This window comes from Salvia splendens, chromosome 11 (genome assembly GCF_004379255.2).
Source record: "Salvia splendens isolate huo1 chromosome 11, SspV2, whole genome shotgun sequence".
In the NCBI taxonomy this organism is placed as follows: Eukaryota; Viridiplantae; Streptophyta; class Magnoliopsida; order Lamiales; family Lamiaceae; genus Salvia; species Salvia splendens.
Window position 1 is genome coordinate 1,467,728 of NC_056042.1, and position 20,405 is coordinate 1,488,132.

The 20,405-nt window shown below is 42.4% G+C and overlaps 4 protein-coding genes across 4 annotated transcripts; 2 read left to right on the forward strand and 2 right to left on the reverse strand.

Annotated features, from left to right (window-relative positions):
- Positions 1–472: 472 nt before the first annotated feature.
- Positions 473–9,584, forward strand: LOC121755751 (cytochrome P450 CYP72A219-like). The gene is made up of 4 exons (XM_042151122.1): positions 473–746; positions 1,344–1,564; positions 8,117–8,361; positions 8,772–9,584. The coding sequence occupies exons 1-4, from the start codon at positions 473–475 to the stop codon at positions 9,580–9,582; spliced, it is 1,551 nt and encodes a 516-aa protein (XP_042007056.1). The 3' UTR covers positions 9,583–9,584.
- Positions 9,585–9,654: 70 nt separating this feature from the next.
- LOC121755750 (cytochrome P450 72A225-like) lies at positions 9,655–12,688 on the reverse strand. The gene is made up of 4 exons (XM_042151121.1): positions 12,251–12,688; positions 11,549–11,763; positions 11,233–11,477; positions 9,655–10,753 (listed from the first exon to the last, which is right to left on the reverse strand). Exons 1-4 carry the CDS (start codon positions 12,522–12,524, stop codon positions 9,949–9,951), a joined length of 1,539 nt encoding a protein of 512 aa, XP_042007055.1. The 5' UTR covers positions 12,525–12,688; the 3' UTR covers positions 9,655–9,948.
- Positions 12,689–15,834: 3,146 nt separating this feature from the next.
- On the forward strand, positions 15,835–17,180 carry LOC121756033 (putative F-box protein At3g16210). Its single transcript, XM_042151487.1, has 2 exons — positions 15,835–16,723; positions 17,116–17,180. Exons 1-2 carry the CDS (start codon positions 15,835–15,837, stop codon positions 17,178–17,180), a joined length of 954 nt encoding a protein of 317 aa, XP_042007421.1.
- Positions 17,181–17,218: 38 nt separating this feature from the next.
- On the reverse strand, positions 17,219–19,935 carry LOC121756182 (heat stress transcription factor A-4a-like). The gene is made up of 2 exons (XM_042151657.1): positions 19,380–19,935; positions 17,219–18,383 (listed from the first exon to the last, which is right to left on the reverse strand). The coding sequence occupies exons 1-2, from the start codon at positions 19,593–19,595 to the stop codon at positions 17,442–17,444; spliced, it is 1,158 nt and encodes a 385-aa protein (XP_042007591.1). The 5' UTR covers positions 19,596–19,935; the 3' UTR covers positions 17,219–17,441.
- Between the last annotated feature and the right edge of the window lie 470 nt (positions 19,936–20,405).

Consider the following 20,405-nt stretch of genomic DNA (forward strand, 5'->3'; position numbering starts at 1 on the left):
TTTTGGAGATATAAATGTGTTCATTGTTTTACTAATATACATGTGTTCATTGTTTTATTATTGCCAAAACATATCATTATCTATTTGTTTAATACAATTATTTTGATTTTAATACTTCAAAAATACTTATTAACATTATTAATTCTTCAGACTAATTAAAAATCAAATCAGTGATCACATATAATGCATAATTCTTGCATAAAATATGTAACATAGCATTTCAATTTTTATAATCATATAACTAATCCCCCTCTACTCAAACTGAAGTGGCAAGTAAATAGCCACACAAAAGTAACTGTAATTAGAGAATTAACAGCCCACTTAATCTCATCTACTATCCTAAACACATGGTAAACTAGACACTTAATCAAAAATCATGTCCCTTAACAATAGTGAATGGTGAAAAACTTGTCCCAACACACACTCCTCTCTCTCTATATATAGCCATGAAATGCCACCCTAAGAAGCAAAAATGGAAGTCCATTTCCAAATACTCATAACTTGTTTCATCTTGATTGTCTTGGCACACACATGGAAGCTACTAAACTCGATGTATTTGAAGCCGAAACGTCTAGAAAAACTCCTAAGAAGGCAAGGTTTCAAAGGAAACCCTTATAGATTTCCCTATGGAGACTTGAAAGAATATGGACAAGCCCTTCAACAACTCATGTCCAAACCCCTCAGTTTGGATGATGATATAAAGCCAAGAGCCATGACTTTTGCCTTCAACACCATGGAAAAGTATGGTAGGTCTTTGTGTTTGAAGAAATTAATCTTGTGATGATCTTTGTTAGTTTGTGATCCTTATCCCCTCATTAAGGGCCTTGGAGCCCGTTTGGTGTTGTTATTTTGGGCCTTGAAGTCTCCAGAATTAGGGTTAAGTCATTGTTGTTATTCTGATTTGTTTCTCTATGAATAATTCTCTAGTGCATATTTTGGTTGTTTATGTGCGCCCGTGTTTTATTGGGACATGTTAAATTCTTGGTGTCGTTTTGGTTAATTTATTGTTGCGGTCGTTTGTGTGCGCTATTTATAACAACTAAAGTGCATGGAACGAGTCTTATGACGATCTTTGTTTATTTGTGATCCTTAACCCTCGTTACTGGCCTTGGATCCCGTTTGGTGTTGTTATTATGGGCCTTGGAGTCGCCAGAATTAGTGTCAAGTCACTGTTGTTATTCTGCTTCGTTCTGTAATTTTTTTATGAATAATTTTTTAGTGCATATTTTGGTTGTTTTTGTGCGCCAATGGTTTTTTATGGCCATGTTAAGTTATTGGTGTCGTTTCGGTTAATTTACTGTTGCGATCGTTTATGTGCGCTATTTATAACAATAATAGTGCAGGGAATGAGTCATTCTTCTGGCAAGGGCCAAAGCCTTCGGTGATCATCACAGACATCGCCCTAATAAAGGAGGTGACGTTGAAGCACAGCGTGTTCTCAAAGCCGACGACGCCAAATCCGCTCACCAGCTTGTTCGCGCCGGGGGTGGTGACACTGGAGAAGGACAAATGGGCTAAGCATAGGAAAATCATCAATCCGGCTTTCCACATTGAGAAATTGAAGGTGTTTTACACATACATTACTGTTTTTGTTACATATAAACATATAAAAGTACATAATAATCTTTGATCATAACTGTATGTGTTAAGACCCTCTTCCCTCAACAGCCCCGATTTCTCTCTCGGCGGCAAGCAAACGTCCCGGCGCCCTGATTCGGGTCGGCGGTTTGGTTCGAACGGATTGTGTGCGGGACTCTTCCCCGTCAGGCAACCGTATCGAAGAGTGTTTCACAAGTTATCAACAAGTTGTTGGGCAATCAATATTTTCATTCATGATCATGTTGTGAACAATAAAGCCCTATTTATAATCTATGGACCCTAGGTTTGGTTCGACCTAATCCTACATCGGGAAAGAACCAACAAGAAAACCCGACGGAGCTTATAATTACGCTCGAATTAATTACCTAATTAAATAATAAAAGAATCCGAAAAGAAGACTAAATAAACGACTAAGATCAAAAATAAAGTCTAACTAATTAAGGAAAGAATCACTTGGCGACGAAGTCACCGAACCTCTTCGGAGGCCTTGCATTCCTTGTCGGTTTCGACTTTGCAATGGATGCTTCCTCCCGGGCTCCCTTTGCGCGCCTCTGCTCTACTCTGTCCCCGTTACTCTGCTGGCTTTGCTCCGCGGCGGGCTCGTGCGGAGCCTGCGGTTCTATCGGGCTCGTATCAACCCCCCCCTCCAAGGCAACATCCTTGTCCTCAAGGAGAATATTCGGGAACTTCTGTTGAATTACATCCAAAGGCTCCCACGTTGGCGACTCCGTGCCATCCGACCAACGCACCAACGCATGCTCTCTCGGTTGATCCCCATTCCAGAGCGTCCTTCTCTCCAGCACACGCACCGGGTAGACCACGGGGCGGTCCCCGAAAAAATCCGTCGGTAATGCTCCCACAGTACCCGCGGGATCCCCTGCTACAAATGGCCGGAGGAGACTGACGTGGAACACGTTATGAATCCGGCTACCCTCCGGAAGTCGTAGCCGATATGCCACCTGTCCGATCCGCTCAATCACAGCAAAAGGGCCATAATATCGACGCGCCAATTTTGCCGACAATGGCCGCGCGACGGAATGCTGACGATAAGGTTGGAGCTTGAGCAACACCATATCACCCGCCGCGAACTCCACATGACGACGATGCTTATTCGCCGTTTCCCGCATTCGTTGCTGGGCACGGTCTAGATTCCTACGAAGCTGAACCAACAGCTCACTCCTCTGCCTAATGATTTCCGCCACCGATGGGGGAGTCGCCGCCGATGGGGGCGAAAAAACGAGGCTAGGTGGTTCCCGCCCGTACAAAGCTTTGAACGGCGACATGCCTAAGCCTGCATGATGAAAGCAATTTAGTGCGAGCTCCGCCCAAGGCAGGAAGTTCGTCCATTTGGAAGGGCGATCCCCCGCGAAGGCCCGCAGATATTGTTCGAGGCCCCTGTTTCTCACCTCCGTTTGCCCGTCCGTTTGTGGGTGGTATGCCGTCGAGAAATTCAATTTCGTTCCACTTAGCCGCATAATTTCTGCCCAAATTTGATTCAAGAACACCGAATCACGGTCCGAGACCAACGTCTTGGGGAACCCGTGATGTCGCACCACCGTGTTAACAAATAACTGGGCTACCCGCAATGCATCAAATCGGGTCGGTAAGGGTGCGAAATGGGCGTACTTGGACAAGCGATCCACAACTACCATTATGGCCGTGTACCCACGGGATGGGGGTAGGCCTGTGATGAAGTCCATTGACACATCCTCCCAAACCTGTGACGGGATCGGTAGCGGTTGCAGCAACCCGGCCGGCTTCTGGGTCGAGTACTTTGTCGTTTGGCATATGACACAAGCCTTGACAAATCGCCGGATCTCCTTTTTCATATTTGGCCAATAAAACTCGGCTGTCACGCGACGAAGAGTCCGTTCAAACCCGGGATGACCCGCCGATTGTGAGCAATGATATTCGGTCAAGATTGGTGTGCGTGCCGAGGACCGGGATCCCACAAAGATCCGCCTGTTGTAGTAAATCAGGCCATCCACCCATGATAAGTGTGGTGGAGCGCGTCCCTCCTTTATCTCCTTCGTCATTTCGCGCAATTCCGGAGACGATCTCACCTCGCTCCGCAGCAGCTCGATGAGCTGTGGAACCGGGCAGGCTGCTGCCGTGAGGAGGATCCCATCTGCCTGCTCATCCTCGAGCTGCCCGCCGTCACCACTGCCTCCCGCGCACTCGTCGCCTGGCTCGGCACGACGGGAAAGCGCGTCCGCGGCCCGATTCGCAGCGCCCTTTTTGTACTCTATTCTGAATTTATATCCCATTAACTTTCGCACATAGAGTTGCTGGTCCGGGGTTTGTACCACTTGCTGCAGCAACTCCTTCAAGCTCTTCTGGTCGCTTCGAATCACAAACTCACGACCCAAGAGGTATTGGCGCCATTTCTGTACCGCCTCCACAATCGCGTACAGCTCTTTGTGATATGTAGATGCCACACGGCGGCGCGGACCTAGTTTCTTGCTGAAATAGGCAATGGGGTGTCCATCCTGTAACAACACTGCCCCAATGCCCAGATCAGACGCATCGGTCTCTATATAGAATTGTCGTTCGAAATCCGGTAGACGAAGAACCGGCGTCGATGTCATCGCCGTCTTTAACCTGTCGAAGCTTGCCTCCGCCTCTGACGACCATATGAAGGCATCCTTCTTGAGCAACTCAGTTAACGGAGCTGCAATCATAGCGTAGCCTGCTACGAAACGACGGTAGTAACCCGTTAAACCCAGGAACCCTCTGAGTTGTTTCACTGAAGTGGGTCTAGGCCACGCCGTCATGGCGGCAAGTTTACTGGGGTCGGCCTTTAAGCTCCCCTCGCTGATCAAGTGCCCCAAATAATCTACTGTCGAACTACAGAAAGAGCACTTTGATAATTTTACGAAAAAACTATTTTTCTGCAGAATCTCCAGAACAGCGGTCAGATGCTGCCCGTGCACCTCAACTGACGGACTGTAGACCAAAATGTCATCGAAGAAGACGATGACGAACTTACGCAGCATAGGCTGAAAAATGGCGTTCATCGCTGCCTGAAACGTCGACGGCGCATTTGTGAGACCGAAAGGCATGACCAAGAACTCAAAATGGCCATCGTGCGTACGAAAAGCCGTCTTGAAAATGTCCTCGTCGTGCATTCTTATTTGATGGTATCCTGAACGGAGATCCAACTTGGTGAAGATACGAGCCTTGCCTAACTCGTCAAAAAGCTCATCTGCCGTTGGGATCGGAAAATGATCCGGAACAGTCGCACTATTCAAAGCGCGGTAGTCGATGCAGAAACGGAACGTCCCGTCCTTCTTCCTGATAAGGAGGACCGGAGACGAAAAAGGACTGCTGCTTCGTTGAATAATGCCTTGTTCAAGCATGTCCTTGACCTGGCGCTCAATTTCATTTTTCTGGAAGTAGGGATAACGATAAGGTCGGACATTGATGGGTTTCGTGCCTGGCAGCAAATGGACACGATGATCGAACGGTCTTTTGGGAGGCATTCCCACCGGCATGGTAAAAACCGGTTGGAACTGCGATAACACCTCCAATATGGCCGGTGGTAGATTAGGCGGGAAATCGTCTGTCGGCGCTTGTTCCGGGTGGGCACTCTCTGGATCCAATAACAATAGCTCAAATATGTCTAGCACCTCGGTCGACGGCACTAGAGATGTTAACATCTGCAGAGTAACCCGACGCGGGGGGGGTATGATTCCCTTCAGAACGACCTGTTGATCCCCTTGTGAAAATGTCAGTTTCTTGTGTGTGAAGTCCGCTGTAATCGGCCCCAAGGACTCGAGCCAGTCCATCCCTAGAATAACGTCCGGTCCATGAATAGGTAGAATATGTAGATCCACCAAAAATGTCGTCCCTTGTATCTCCAATGTTGTCTGCTTCGCAATGTGTGTGCAAAGTAATGCCTCGCCATTTCCCACAATAACTCGAAATGGGCGAATAGGGGAAAGTGATAGATGCAAGCTTTCCGCCATATGCGGGTGTAGGAAGTCTCGATCGCTTCCTGTATCTATCAAAATGCATACCTCCCGATCTTGGATTGTCCCTATCACCTTCAGGGGGCGTGATCTGCGATCCCCATACATCGCGTGGATGTGGGCTACTTCTGTGACGTCGCATTCTCCTGCGTCGATATGTTGTAACTCCCCGTCATGCACGTCGTCCGAATCCTCGGCGTAGCAGAGGAGGCGCTGTTTGCAAACGTGCCCAATGACCCATTTATCCGGGCAATAGTAGCAGAGTCCCAGTCTCGCACGCTCCGACTTCTCGGCCTGAGAGACGCGGATCAGTGGCTGGCGAGGGGGGTTTGGAGCACGCCCTTGAGCCGGATGCTGCTCCTGACCGCCGGGTATCTGAGGGGCCGGCTGGCTGGGGGGTGGGCCTGTGTGATAGGGTTTATCCCTGTTTTGCCATGGACGACGCGAGGGCTGCTGTGATGGTTGGCGCTCGCTCTGAGAGTCGGCAATGTCTAAGGACATAGCCATCGCTGCTGCTAAAGACGATGGGCGATGTAGGCGCAGACGTTCGCGCATATCCGGCTTCAAGCCAGCCACGAATAGGGTGAGCAACTGAGTTTCCGGGACGCCCTGAACTCGATTGAGGTATTTCTCAAAAGTATCATGATACTCTAGTACAGTGCCCGTTTGGGTCAATTTTGCAATAAGTCCAAAGTAATCCTGAAAACTCTGTCGGTCAAATCGATGTCGAACATCCTCCAAGAACTCTTGCCACGTGACAAATTCGTTGTTCGCGCAATAGTTAAAGACCCATTCCGATGCTGGGGGGTCAAACAACATCACCGCATAATGTAAGCGTTGTGCGTCCGGCATCAATAGGTGATTAAAATAATACTGGACTCGCGACACCCAATTAGTGGCGTCCGATCCATCAAACCGCGGGGCTGCCATCTTAACCCTTTCCGTTCTATCCATAGATGACTCTCGCGTACCAAAACGCTGGGGCGGATCCCAACAGGTTGCTGGACGGTCCAATCCTCGGGTGGGACCGGCGAATCTGTTACGGCTGGGGTCAAACCCTAAGTTGTCGCCCATAGCGGTCGTTCGACCGTACCCTTCCTGACGTCCCGTAACATGGTGACGAGGCCTATACCCTCTATCCCACACTCCCTTACCGCGGACATCAATATCATCAAACTCCCCCCAATCGTCCACCCGCGATGGGGGCTCCGACTCACGCGACACTTCGAGACTCGCAAACCTCCGATCCGTGTCGTCCTTCCATGTATCAAACTTATCCAAGCGATCCAAAACACGATCTAATTTAGCATTGACGGGGTCCCCAGGCTGCCCTTCGTCCCCCTGACCAGATTCCATCTCCAAATCCTCAAACGTATGGTGATTAATTCCTCCAAAATTGCCGCGATTCGACGGCTGACCGCGCCGCGACGAACCCCAGCCTGTTCTGCCGTAGGTATTGTAGCGTCTCATGAGTTCAAAAACTGAAAGCACCAGATGTTAAGACCCTCTTCCCTCAACAGCCCCGATTTCTCTCTCGGCGGCAAGCAAACGTCCCGGCGCCCTGATTCGGGTCGGCGGTTTGGTTCGAACGGATTGTGTGCGGGACTCTTCCCCGTCAGGCAACCGTATCGAAGAGTGTTTCACAAGTTATCAACAAGTTGTTGGGCAATCAATATTTTCATTCATGATCATGTTGTGAACAATAAAGCCCTATTTATAATCTATGGACCCTAGGTTTGGTTCGACCTAATCCTACATCGGGAAAGAACCAACAAGAAAACCCGACGGAGCTTATAATTACGCTCGAATTAATTACCTAATTAAATAATAAAAGAATCCGAAAAGAAGACTAAATAAACGACTAAGATCAAAAAATAAAGTCTAACTAATTAAGGAAAGAATCACTTGGCGACGAAGTCACCGAACCTCTTCGGAGGCCTTGCATTCCTTGTCGGTTTCGACTTTGCAATGGATGCTTCCTCCCGGGCTCCCTTTGCGCGCCTCTGCTCTACTCTGTCCCCGTTACTCTGCTGGCTTTGCTCCGCGGCGGGCTCGTGCGGAGCCTGCGGTTCTATCGGGCTCGTATCAGTATGCAAAGGGTAATAGAATTAAACTTGATGTTGTTTAAACAAATATTTGTTGGATTGTTGATTTATCTATAAGATTTATTTTGATATCAAAACATAATTAAACTCAACTTTAATGAAGTTTAACAAATATCCAAAATCTATATCTTTATCTTTCTTGATACTATTAATTTTATAACAAATAGAATTAGCAAAGAAAGAGATATACTATATGAATTGATTATAAAATTAAAGTTACAAATTCCAAATTTAGCTAATTAAATAAAAATAATAGTAGAACTAGTATTAAACTTACTACTAAAATCCCTATGAAAATTTAAAATTGCCATGTCCCTGCAAATAGTTAACATGGTACAAAATTTATTTTAAACTGTCCCATAAATAATGGCTTAAATCCATAAAAAATGTCAAGTGAGACTATGATTTAGTGGTGTGAAAGGCTTTCTTTTTCTTGAGCAGCTGATGGTGCCTGCCTTCAACTTGAGCTGCGAGGATGTTCTGTCCGAAATCGAGAACAAAATGTCGCCGGAAGGAGTTTGCGACGTCGACTTCTGGCCATATCTCGAAAATATAACCAGCGACGCCATTTCAAGAACTGCATTCGGAAGCAGCTACGAAGAAGGTCGGAGAATCTTCGAGTTACAAAAGGAACAAGCCGACCATGTTCTTGCCGCCCTGCGTACAATATATTTCCCGGGATCACGGTAAAAGATACTCCTTCCATCCTTAGTTAATTAAAGTGTATTCCTTTTCGAGGCATCCCAGACTAAATATGTCCTTTCACTTTTAGCAAAAATCAACTTTTAAAATTCTTTTCTATTATTTATTTTGACAATAAAAGTCTTTTTGTCCTTTTGGTATATCTGTTGTCATTTTACTTTTCTAACTTATTTTCTGATCACGTTTATTATAAAATCAATATGGAAAAGTCCACTACCCTTTTCAATTCGCATTAAAATTCATGCCAAAAAAAGGTGCTGAATGTTTTATTCTTTCTTCATTTATCTACTTTATTCTATTACAGTTCAATTAACTTGGGACAATGTAATAATATTTACAAGAACACCAATCAAACCTTCTTTCATTTTATCTAACTCTGTCTCTGTGTGTGTAGGTTTCTTCCAACCAAAAGGAACAACAGAATGAAGGAGATCGAAAGCCAAGTCCGTCCCATCGTCCGTGCCCTCATCGACAGGAGGGTGAACGCCATCAAAGCCGGAGAAGCCATCAACCCGGACTTGCTCGGGATGCTGCTCGAGTCCAACTTCCAAGAAATCGAACAGCATGGACACAAGAGCTTCGGAATGACCATCGATGAGATCATCGAAGAATGCAAAGTTTTCTACTTCGCGGGGCAGGAGACCACCTCGACGTTGCTTTCGTGGACAATGGTTCTGTTGAGCAAGCATCAAGAATGGCAGAAGAGAGCCAGAGACGAAATCTACAATGTCTTTGGCAAAGAGAAGCCAAATTATGAGGGATTGAGCCAGCTGAAGACGGTGTCGATGATACTATTCGAGGTGTTGCGGTTTTATCCACCGGTGGTGGCTCTGCTCCGGCACGTTACAGAGGAGATCAAGCTGGGGAAATACACGTTGCCTAAAGATATCGGTCTTAACATTCCGGTGCTGTGGTTGCATCACAGCCGCGAGTTTTGGGGGGATGACGCGATGGAGTTCAACCCGGAGAGGTTTAGGGATGGGGTGGCGAAGGCGGTGAAGGGCTCCGGCATGTTCTGCCCCTTCGGCTGGGGGCCGAGGATATGCCTTGGGCAGAACTTCGCGATGGTGGAGGCGAAGGCAGTGCTGTCGATGATCTTGCAGCGGTTCACCATCGAGCTGTCGTCCTCATACACGCACGCCCCTCGGCTCATCTTCACGTTGCAGCCTCAGCACGGCCTGCACTTGACTCTGCGCCGTATCTAGATATCTTTCACGTTTATCAGTCAGTGGCGGATCCAGAATTGGAAAATAGGCAGAATGAAATGATAAAAAAAATTAAATGTAACACTCCAATATATTCTAATGGTAAAATAAACAAAATACTAATATTCAAGTAGCACTAGCGTCTATTGACAACCACAATTGACTTCTACGAGTATTAATATCTTAAAAACGTTTCAAGATTCTTTGTTTAGAAACAGTAGCGAAGATGAAACTTTCATTGTATGCCACACTCTTTCAACAGACACAACCGATATCGACAAATTTCATAGCAGAAAACACTCTTTCAACAGCACATAGAGATGTATATGTATATGTATATGTATAATCATTATAACGCAACAAGGCCTAATGGATCCTGTGCAGGATCAACGGCGCACCATGCTGAGGATGAAGCGACAATACCATATTCGGGGCGTGTGCATACGATGGAGAAAGCTCGAACCAATACCGTTTCAATACGAGGGCCAGCGCCATTTTCGCTTCTAGCATAGCAAAGTTCTGCCCAATGCATATCCTCGGCCCTCCACCAAACGGAAAGTAGACGAGCTTCCCGTTAGTCGCCTTGGAGACGCCTTCGCCAAACCTCTCCGGATTAAACTCATTCGCGTCTTTGCCCCATATCTCGCAGTCATGCTGCAGCGGAAGCATAGCAAGGTAGAGGCTCACGCCCGCAGGTAGGGTTACATCCCCTACCCTCGTCTCGTCATGGATGGTTCGACTCAGCATAACTGCCCCGGGGTACAATCTCAGAACCTCGTGAAAGATCATTGACACAATCTGCAGCCGGTTCAGCTCTTGGAAATCCGACTCGTTGGTGCCAAGAACTTGCATGACCTCGTCTCTGGCACGAGCTTGCCAGTCCGGGTGCTTGCTCAGCAGGATCATGGTCCACGTGAGCAGGGACGCTGTCGACTCCTGCCCGGCTATGTAGAAGAGTTTGCACTCATCAATCAAATCTCTCAAGCTCATTTCTATCTTTTCACCATTTTCATTGAAATTGGACTCCAACATTAGTCCTAGCAAGTCAGTGGACTCTGTTATTTCCCCTGCTTCTGCCAATTGCTTTCTTTTATTGATGATGCCTAGAATTAATGAGTCAACTTCCTTGGAAATTTGTGCCATCCTTCTGTTAGTTTTTGTTGGTAGAAACCTACAAGTTAAATCCAGACAAGTATTAGACTAAACATTATTAAAACTAAGGTTATTTACATGTAAATTCCTAAACTTTCATCAAGTTCTGTCTTTGCATACCGTGTTCAAATTTTGCCCGTAAACGAAAACAATGTCGTGTTGTAGGTAGTTATAAAACGTCGTATTGTGCTAAATTAAATAATTTCATTTGTTGAATGAGAGAGTACAACAAATTAAATTATTCAATTTAGTATAATACGACACTGTTTCGCTGTATTTAATGTGGTGTCGTTTTTTTTTACATTCGATAGTGCCATGTAAGTAAGTCAGCAAGCAATGTCAGCGCCAAAATCTTGATTGGTTGCAAAAACAGGACAAACAGTTCAATACTTTACATGCAAATTTTAATGATGGTATGTAAAACCAGAATTTGACGAAAGTTTTGGAAAACCAAATACGCGTGAAACTAATCCAACACCACTTCTAAAGTCATCATACCTCCAACCAGGGAAGTAAAGCATTTGAGCCGCCTTCAACAAGAGCGTGCCCTGCTCTTTCTGAAGCTCGAAAATCTTCCTCCCTTCTTCGTACCTGCTCCCAAACGCAGTGCGCGAGATCACATCGCTCGTTAGAGCTTGGAGATGAGGCCACACATCCACTTCACATTCTCCATCGCTCGGTACCATCTTGTCCAAATTGCTCAACATGTCACCGCAGCTCAAGTACATCGAGGGAAGCATCAGCTGCAACGAGAAAAGAACCATTCAATGAATATTAGTATGATCCAATTAACTTATTAGCCTCTGATAAACACCTTCAGTTTTTCTAGATGAAAAGCAGGATTTAGCAGCCTTCTATGCTTCGCCCATTTGTCTGCTTCGTACGTTGCAAGGCCTCGTGTTAGCAGCTTATCGAGCGGAGAAGAAGTCTTCAGGAAAACATAATTCTTCGACATAATCTCTTTTATCATTTGGTGATCTGAGATGACTATTGCAGGATTTGAGCCAAACCACATGAAGCAGTTTTCACCTATGATTTTACCACCAAAAACCCAACAATCAGTCGTTAAAATACAAACCAAACATGAGAACTCATCCATCTGATTATCAAATATATTTAGCCTACCATTAGAGAGAACTCATCTCTCTCATTTGATTTATAAACTGGAGCAACGAAGACCAGAGAACTCATTTAGTTTATAAACAACGAAGATAATTTAATTTAAAAAGAACGGGGACTAGTCTATCAGGAAAGACATAATTCATTTAGTATATAAATCGGGAGATAGAACTCATTTGATTTATAAACTCAACCATCGGTTTTAGGACCATCATCCTCGTTGATCAGACCAAAAAACAAGATAACTTATCTAAAAAGTCTAGTCAATTAGAACAAAAAAAAAGCTCATCTGGTCTATAAACCCCGACACCAGTTGCCTTACACAACCAACGTGGAACATAAGAGTCTGTAACAACCTAACAAAACCAAGAAAGCTGAAACTGAAAAGTTGACATACCGTATTTGAGAAGGGAGTGATGGATGAAGGGGATGACCCGAGGCGCGATATCGTTGGAAAAGGGGATGGGTTTGGAGAGAGCTTCTATAGCCATGGCGGCCATTTCTTTGGAGTCACCAACCATAAATCTGTAGCTGTTTCCACTGAAACCTTGCTGCCTCAGGCGTTGTTCCACCTTTCTCGGCTCAAACCAAGTTTGCTTCAAGAATTTCCACGCGTTATATGAGATGAAAACAGCACTAAATAGCACAACTATGGTGTATAATACTTCCATGAATACCCTCTTTCTCTCTCAGTTTGGTTTTGTGTCTATGGTTGTGTTCTTGGCTGGTGGGGTTGTTTATACTTTAATACTGTGGTGAACTTTGTGAAGAATTTTCTTCTCAGATAGTATTTTATTATAAACTTAATCAGCAAGATAAGATGATAACAATGATGTAGACTTTCATTGACCTAATGCAATGCAATGCAATCAGTCAACTGATTTTGTCTCTTATTCAAAATCCATAGCTTAGGGATCACTTAGAAAAAAGGCTAAGGACGTAATGCTATTAACGATGCTAATTTGTGTGTCTAACTGTACCACCAACGCTTCCTAAAGTGTCTTTATCGCTAGTGTCCCAACTAAAATTAAGAGACACAGATAGAACGCTTTATTGTGCGTCCTTAATTATGGTTATTTTAAAAAAATTCAAACGCTAGTGATAGCGTCTCAATTTTTGTGTCTTAAAAGATAAGTTTTTTTATAGTGGATTGACGACTTACCCATTCACTGACTTACCCCAGATACAATCTCCGAGCCACGTGAACGATCATTACCACAATCTGGAGCCGGCTCAGCTCTTGGGAATCCGTCTCGTTGGTGCCAAGAACTTGCATGACCTCGTCTCTGGCCCGAGCCTGCCAGGCCGTGTGCTTGCTCAGCACGATCATGGTACACGCGGGCAGGGCCGACCGGCTAGGTAGAAGAGTTTGCATCCATCAATCAACTATCTCAAGCTCATTCCCATCTCTTCACCTATTCTCTTGAAATTGGACTCCAACATTAGTCCTAGCAAGCCACTTGCTTCACCCACTCCTTTAAAACAAATTGATATTGATAAAGCAGCACTTTAAATCGCAGGAGAATTTAAATCCCCCAATTAAAACAACAAAATCTCAATAAAACTACACATGGAAACTGATCAGATATTTTCCCCCAAAAATGAGAGGGTCCCAGAAATTCAAACTTTAGGCAATCATATAAAAATGCAAACTTTCTTTTCTAAAATTGGAAGTAACACCTAACTAAAAATTAAATCTAGACCAACCCCATAAACCAAATCATGCCCATAGCTAAAAATGTAAACTTGTACTACGGCGATCAAGAATGAGAAGAAGACAAGCAGAGATGAACCGAAAACTTACCCCTTTATTCATTTTTTGGAACGTATAAGTTGAAGCAAAATACAGTTTAGAATATGATTAATTGACAATTTTAACAGAAATAGTTACATAAATCTTTTATAGACGAGTCCAAAATTTTTAAATTTTATTGAAAAATACTCCCTCGGTCCCACTGTAAGTCGAGCATTTCAATTCCGTCACGGTTTGTGAGTTAAGGGGGGAATAAAGTAAGAGAGAGGGGTAAAAAGTGGAGAGAGTGATTTTTTGGAAGTGAGATATTTAACCCTTCATCCCTGAAAAGTATGAAAATTTGAATCGGTACTAGTTTTAATGCATAATTGATAAAATAAGAGCGATATAGAAAGAATTTTTTTTAAGTATTGTCAGTGGAGAATTTTTTAGTATAAAAACAAATCAAATAAACATACTTAACACTTAAAAAAAATGAAATTCTCCATAAATAAAAATTGAACAATAAAAATTAAAAAATCCTTAGGTTTATAGCAAATCAAACGGCGCCCCTCTCTTCTCCTATATATATCCCTTTCGCAAGCTCTTTTATTCAATTTATTTATTACGTTGACTTAATTTTCTTCTCTACTAAAATTCTCTGTATTCCTCTGCTATCTAATTTGTTTCTAAAGTTCTAACTAGTTAGTCTCTTTCTAATTTCTCAGCCGTGGAGATGAAACCTCCTTACGGTGGGGTCGGGGGCGGAGCTGCCGTCGATTATGGAGCTTCCGAGTGGCACTCATGGACCGACGGTGGGTCAGCGATGACGAAAAATATCCATACTACTCCCTACGTCCCATGGAAGATGACCTCTTCTTAGGGCAGCAAGTGAATTTATGCAACTTTACTTTGTATGTGAAGTGAAGAGAGTAAAATAAAAGAGAGTAAAACAGAGATAAAAATGTTTCCATTTTTAGTAATGGATCATATTAGTTGGAAAAAAAAAGTGGTTCATATTCATTAGAACGGAGAGGATACTATAATTAAGAATAATTTCATTCATTCTAGAGAATGTTAATTTTGCTATGAGAACTTACAACCATATGCATAAAAATTTAGGAGTTGGTACCATTAAAAGGAGCAGTGATAAAACGGCTACGTCTTGTCCTTTATAATTTTTTTAAAAATAAAATTTTCTTAGTATAATCTTTCGGCTGAAATTCTAGCATAGTCTTTAACCTAAAATAATACTCCATCCGTCCCATAAATATATGGGCAATGAATATGGCACGGGAATTAAGACAAAATTGATATAGTAAAAGAAATGGAGGAGAATGGTATGGTAAAGCAAGAGAGAGGAGGAGAATGGTAGTTAAAGTAGTGTTAGTGGATAGTGAGACTTATATTATTAAATTGATATAACTTTCTAAAAATGGAATGCACATATTTTTGTGGGACATACGAAAATGAAAAGTGTACATATTTTTATGGGACGGAGGGAGTATAAAAAATAATTGATATGGTAAAACCGTATAAGGAAAGGATCAGTAGAGATTTACTTAATTTGAAATAATCACCTATCTTATATGCAATGAAAGTAAAATATGCATCGGGAGTTTCAATAACATAGTAGTATTAAAAGTGGAAGGAATAATTTCCAAAATCGATATGCATTGGTAAAAGAGTGATTATTACCTATTTAATTTAATTGAACTGCTAGAATCTTTGTCGAACCCTAACAAACTTCTGAAACGAACAATGTTTATATAAACTTTGTTCAATTATTACAGAGACGAATCAGCTTAATTTCAGCTCAAGGTATGATTACTCGAATGCATATTTACGAATTGCCACATTATTTTCCTTCATAATTTCTACTCTACTTAATTACCTAATTACTCCTGTTTATCAATGTATGTATGCACGTGTTTGTGTTGTGTGTGCGCGCATTGTGTGAGTATATATGTGTGTGTTTTTGTGCACTATGTGCTGCTATGTGTGCACGTAGTGTGTGTCAACTGTGTGTTTGGAAGATAGTCCAATTTTTTGACTATTTGAAATTCTGAATAATAACTCTGATTATGAAATTTAAATTGCAGAACTGAGAGGGTTTTCAGTTGAAAATTCCAAGTCCAAATATTACCGAACATTAGATTTGGAACTGAAGACTCCGATTTCAGAACAACATGGGCAATCTAATATTCGTTTTCTTGTACTAATGAAGATTACTAAATTTTTTGAAAGCTATGGTGATAACGAAGGAAGATTTGCATTTACCGCGAGATATATGCATAGAGATCCTAAAAAGGCTCTCGATCAGAGACGTCCTGAGTTGCAAGTGCGTTTGTAAATCATTGCGTGATCTGATAAAAAATGATGACTTTGCGGCGTCATATGCTCCGGAACCAGGTGTGGCCTTTGCAGATCGAGACAAGGGGTTGTACATAGTCACTGATGAGGCATACCGGCCACTTTATCGATTTGTCTTGCCTCCTCGCAATCATGATTCGTGTCATGCTGTAATTGATTCGACTAATGGTTTGATTATGGTGTGGGAAGAATGCGGTGAAATTCTTTCCATATGCAATCCAATGACCCGTGAGTATGTCCAGCTTCCTCCACTGTCTTCCCTTAAAAGTGAGTACATGTATGGATTTGGAGTGAGCAAATTAAGTCGGAAATATAAGATTTTATGTGGTACGGCTAGGTCATGTGATGCATACATTCTAGGAAGAGGAGAAAGCGGGTTGTGGAGAAGGATCGCAGCGGAAGCACCTGGCATCCCTATATTTCCTAGTGATATTGCTGCATTTTTGAACGGAAATCTTCATTGGTTGGCATCCAAGTCCAAGGAGAATTTCGTTTGTTGCTTTGATCTTGAAACAGAGCTCTTTAATCAGTTTTCTCTTCCTTATCGTGATTACAGCGACGACTATAATTACGAATATCACCTACGTACTTTGAAGGGTCGACTATGTTTATGCGATGCGGTAGATAGTCATCTTGGTGTTGCTATTTGGTGGATGAACGATTATGGAGATGATAATTCTTGGGTTAAAGTATATTCAATCCACCGATTCGAAGTTTCTCCAAGTATCAATGGAGTTGTTTACCCGCTCAGAGTTTTTGCAAATGGTGACTTATTGTTCGTAACGACTGATCAACTATTTCTCTACTTCAAACACACCGGATTGCTTTTGCAATATCGTCGTCTTGAACGATCTATTGATTTTTATCCCAACATTGTTAATTATACTCCAAATTTTTATTCGCTCACAACCATGGGGATTCCCCATGTACAATCATTAACTTTATTATAGATTTTTTTGTGCTATTTTTTCGTTTTAATCATTTTTTAAATTTTTTTTGTAAGCAATGAAAGTATGTATTTTTAATAAAATAAACTCATAATTATTCTTTTATAGAATGTCTATACTCATCAACTCATCCACAAAACCCCTCTCTCTATATATATATGGTCATAATAATCTACAAGCCCTCTATAATACAAACTATACAAACTTTAGGCGTTGGCATTGTTGACATTCCCCCAGTGACAGAATTTGTATTAGGCGTTGACATTGACATATGAATCTCATTGCTAGCCGTTAATTACTTACAAGGAGTGTGTAAGATCAAAGTTTGCAGTTTGTATTATAGATAGGGATTTGTATTTGATCAGACCTCTCTGTATATATATATATATCTATATATATATATACGCAGTCTAATGATACACAAAGCAAAAAAAGGAAAACATGTAAAATCTAGGACAAGAAAACAACATGAATCATCTAATATATATACCATCACAGCATCTTCGAAGACGAAGCAGACTGCGAAAAGAACGGCGTCAGATCCTCTCAGCTTCGGTGAGATGTCTCATGTGCTGGTTAAGGCCATCCACGATCCACCAAGGCTTGTGTTCATCCGCGAATCTACTAGGATCCGTCGTCCTATCATACAACTCTATTCGCTCCGGCTGCACGGGAGCCTCCGTCAGAAACTGTTGCCAGAACACATCATTAGCCGGCACAGACTGAAAAGTGTTGCTCCCAAGTTGAGCTTCAGCTGATCTAGCATCCGGGCTTTTGGCCGGACTTATGTTGATGTCGACTCTTGATGGCCTCGAGGCAGGATCGATTCGGATGGATGATATTGCAGGGCTTTCAATGTAAGCTGAGGATGCAGAGCAAGGGGATCCCGGGATAATGACATTGATGTCAGACTCCATAGGCGAGGACGGGGGATCTGTGGGGATTTGGTCGATCCCACGAACGAATTTCTCCCAGAAAGTTAGAGACGAGTCGAGCTTCTCAACTTGCTTCATGTCCAACAGTGGGAGAGATGAAGGGCTGGGATTGTCTTCGATTAACATGGCTTCGTCTTTGAAGTAGTGCAGAGCCAGCATCCGTCTCTTCTTGTTCGGGGATTTGGACTGGTCCATTGGATTCGGGCTCTGCAGGAGAAGAGCCAAGTTATCCAACAGCTGCCGCTGCCTTTGGTCAATGGTGTGCAATGTCTGCCCCAGTGATCTCAGGTCGTGCTCGTAGCCTCGATTCTCCTCTCTGTACCTCTCCACCTCTGTCTCGAGGGAGACTCTCTCTTGCTTCAGCTTCTCAATCTCCTTCTCAAACTCCTCTCTCTCCGAGTCAGTTACTGGCGCTGCATTCCCATTGCCTGAGTGGCTGTGGACGGGTTTTCGCCTGTGGATGTTCTTTAATAGATGCCTTTGTCCCCGGATAAACTCCTCGTTCGCGAACTCCCACTGATCCGGATCGACCTTTCTAAAGCCCTGAATGTTGAAAGAAATTCAGTCAGCCGTGTAACCCGAAAAAAGAACTTAGCCTAAACTAGTTGAATTCAACAAGTAATCAACATGACCATACATTGCCAATTTTAAACCCCAAACAATGACACGGGATCTGCAATTTGCCTCGTTTGTCTAGCCAGTTCCGAGCATATAAATGGATGCACACAACATACAACGAGCAAGAAAAGTGCGAAAAAACAGACACACAAGCACAAATCACAGGTGATTGAGCAAGACATTATGCAAGGAGGTCAAAGAGCACGAGAGTTTGAACGATGATTGATCTTTCGATCGATCTTATACTACAAGTAATCAGCACGTCCATTCATTGCTGATTTTAAACACCAAACAATGACATGAAACCTGCAACGTGCCTTGTTTTTTTTCTGCGCATATAAATGAATGCACACAACACACAACGAGCAAGGAAAGTGCAAAAAAACAGACACACAAGCACAAATCACAAGTGATTGAGCAATACACTAGGCAATTCTTTCGATGGATCAGATACTACAAGTAATCAAATGCCAATTCATTGCCAATTTTAAACACCAAACAATGACATGAAATCTGCTATTTGTCTTGCCAGTTCAGATCATATAAATGGATTCATACAACATACAACGAGCAAAATAAGTGCGAAAAACAAACATACGAGCGCAAACCACAAGTGATTGAGCAAAAAATTCTACAAAGAGGTCTACTAGCATGATGAACTGAAAATTGATTGATCTTTCATAAGATTTTACAACAAGTAATCAAAATGTCCATTCATTGCCAAATTTATAACACCAAACAACAACATGTCATCAGAAATTTGTCTTGTTTGTCAATGTCCAGCAAGAAAAGTGCAAAAATAAGACACACAAACACAATGCACAAGTGATTCAGCAATACATTACACAAAGAATATCAACTAGAATGATAATTTGAAAGATGATTGATCTAAGAAAGCAATGGGAAAGATGTTTTACTTACATAAGTATTGAGTTGTCTGACAAAGCTGGAAAAATTGTTGTGCTTGAAATACTTAGGCAACAAATCCCTAGCAAACTCAGGTGGATTCCAAACCACAAAACTATGGCTTGTTCTACTCCAAGACACAACTGCATTAGTCAGAGAATCATCCACCATTTCATATGTTTTCAACAGAAATGGTGCTGGTGAACCAGAGCTTCCATTTGTTCCTTCCATTTACACTTCACATACAATTACAAAACAGAACCCCAAAACCCTCACTATTCTAAAACACTCTACAACTAAAATCAAGCTGAAATCATAAACAAAAGCAGCAAAGAAAGGATTTTTACTTTTCAAATCACACTTATTATGCTCCAAATTGCAAAATTAGGGATGACAAAATCAAGAAAAGAGGGGAAAATTGGGAGACACGGGATTCTTGGTGGAAAAGAAAGAAAAGCAGAGAGGTGAGAAGGATAAATACACAAGGAAAAACAGAGTGATGCGATGGTCAAAATTTTGAAATTTTGACGATTTGGAGCATAATCAATGCAGGGGAAAAAGAAGTGCAGACTTGACTTTCAACACCTACTTGAGAAATATCAATCGTGAGGAGGAAACAGATTTATTTTTTTTAATTAAACAGAAAAGCAGTTGAAAATTCAAAGATGCTCTGCTTTATAATAATATTATTATGCGTTGAATTCAACTTTGGTGACGAAGAACAGAGACGCAGTCGTCGTCATTAGTGAATCATCATTTCTTGATAATTGTGACATAATCTAATTAGATTATCATTGTAGTTAATTTGTGTTGAAATCCATTTTAGTGATGGACAAGCAACTTCATTTCTCTTCTTTCTTTACTAGTTCATTTTTAATGGGATATTTTTATTAGTTTTGATAGCTTGATTAAATAATTGTATTAAATCTAGTTGGTCTCTGTTCCATATTATGAGTTCATAGTAAAAAAAGGTGTCAAAGGGATACTTATTATAATGGAGAGAGTAAACATTTCTAGATCAATAAATGTTATGAAATAGTA

What these genes read in the sequence shown, in the direction of transcription:
- LOC121755751 (XM_042151122.1), top strand. Translation starts at nt 473, where the DNA reads ATGGAAGTCCATTTCCAAATACTCATAACTTGTTTCATCTTGATTGTC. An exon ending in TCCACATTGAGAAATTGAAG is followed by an intron (nt 1,565 to 8,116) that starts GTGTTTTACACA and finishes TTTCTTGAGCAG; the next exon opens with CTGATGGTGCCTGCCTTCAA. An exon ending in ATATATTTCCCGGGATCACG is followed by an intron (nt 8,362 to 8,771) that starts GTAAAAGATACT and finishes CTGTGTGTGTAG; the next exon opens with GTTTCTTCCAACCAAAAGGA.
- LOC121756182 (XM_042151657.1), bottom strand. Translation starts at nt 19,595, where the DNA reads ATGGAAGGAACAAATGGAAGCTCTGGTTCACCAGCACCATTTCTGTTG. An exon ending in TCAGACAACTCAATACTTAT is followed by an intron (nt 18,384 to 19,379) that starts GTAAGTAAAACA and finishes TTCAACATTCAG; the next exon opens with GGCTTTAGAAAGGTCGATCC.
- LOC121755750 (XM_042151121.1), bottom strand. Translation starts at nt 12,524, where the DNA reads ATGGAAGTATTATACACCATAGTTGTGCTATTTAGTGCTGTTTTCATC. An exon ending in TTCATCTAGAAAAACTGAAG is followed by an intron (nt 11,478 to 11,548) that starts GTGTTTATCAGA and finishes TTCTCGTTGCAG; the next exon opens with CTGATGCTTCCCTCGATGTA. An exon ending in CTTTACTTCCCTGGTTGGAG is followed by an intron (nt 10,754 to 11,232) that starts GTATGATGACTT and finishes TTTAACTTGTAG; the next exon opens with GTTTCTACCAACAAAAACTA.
- LOC121756033 (XM_042151487.1), top strand. Translation starts at nt 15,835, where the DNA reads ATGGTGATAACGAAGGAAGATTTGCATTTACCGCGAGATATATGCATA. An exon ending in GCTCAGAGTTTTTGCAAATG is followed by an intron (nt 16,724 to 17,115) that starts GTGACTTATTGT and finishes TACAAACTTTAG; the next exon opens with GCGTTGGCATTGTTGACATT.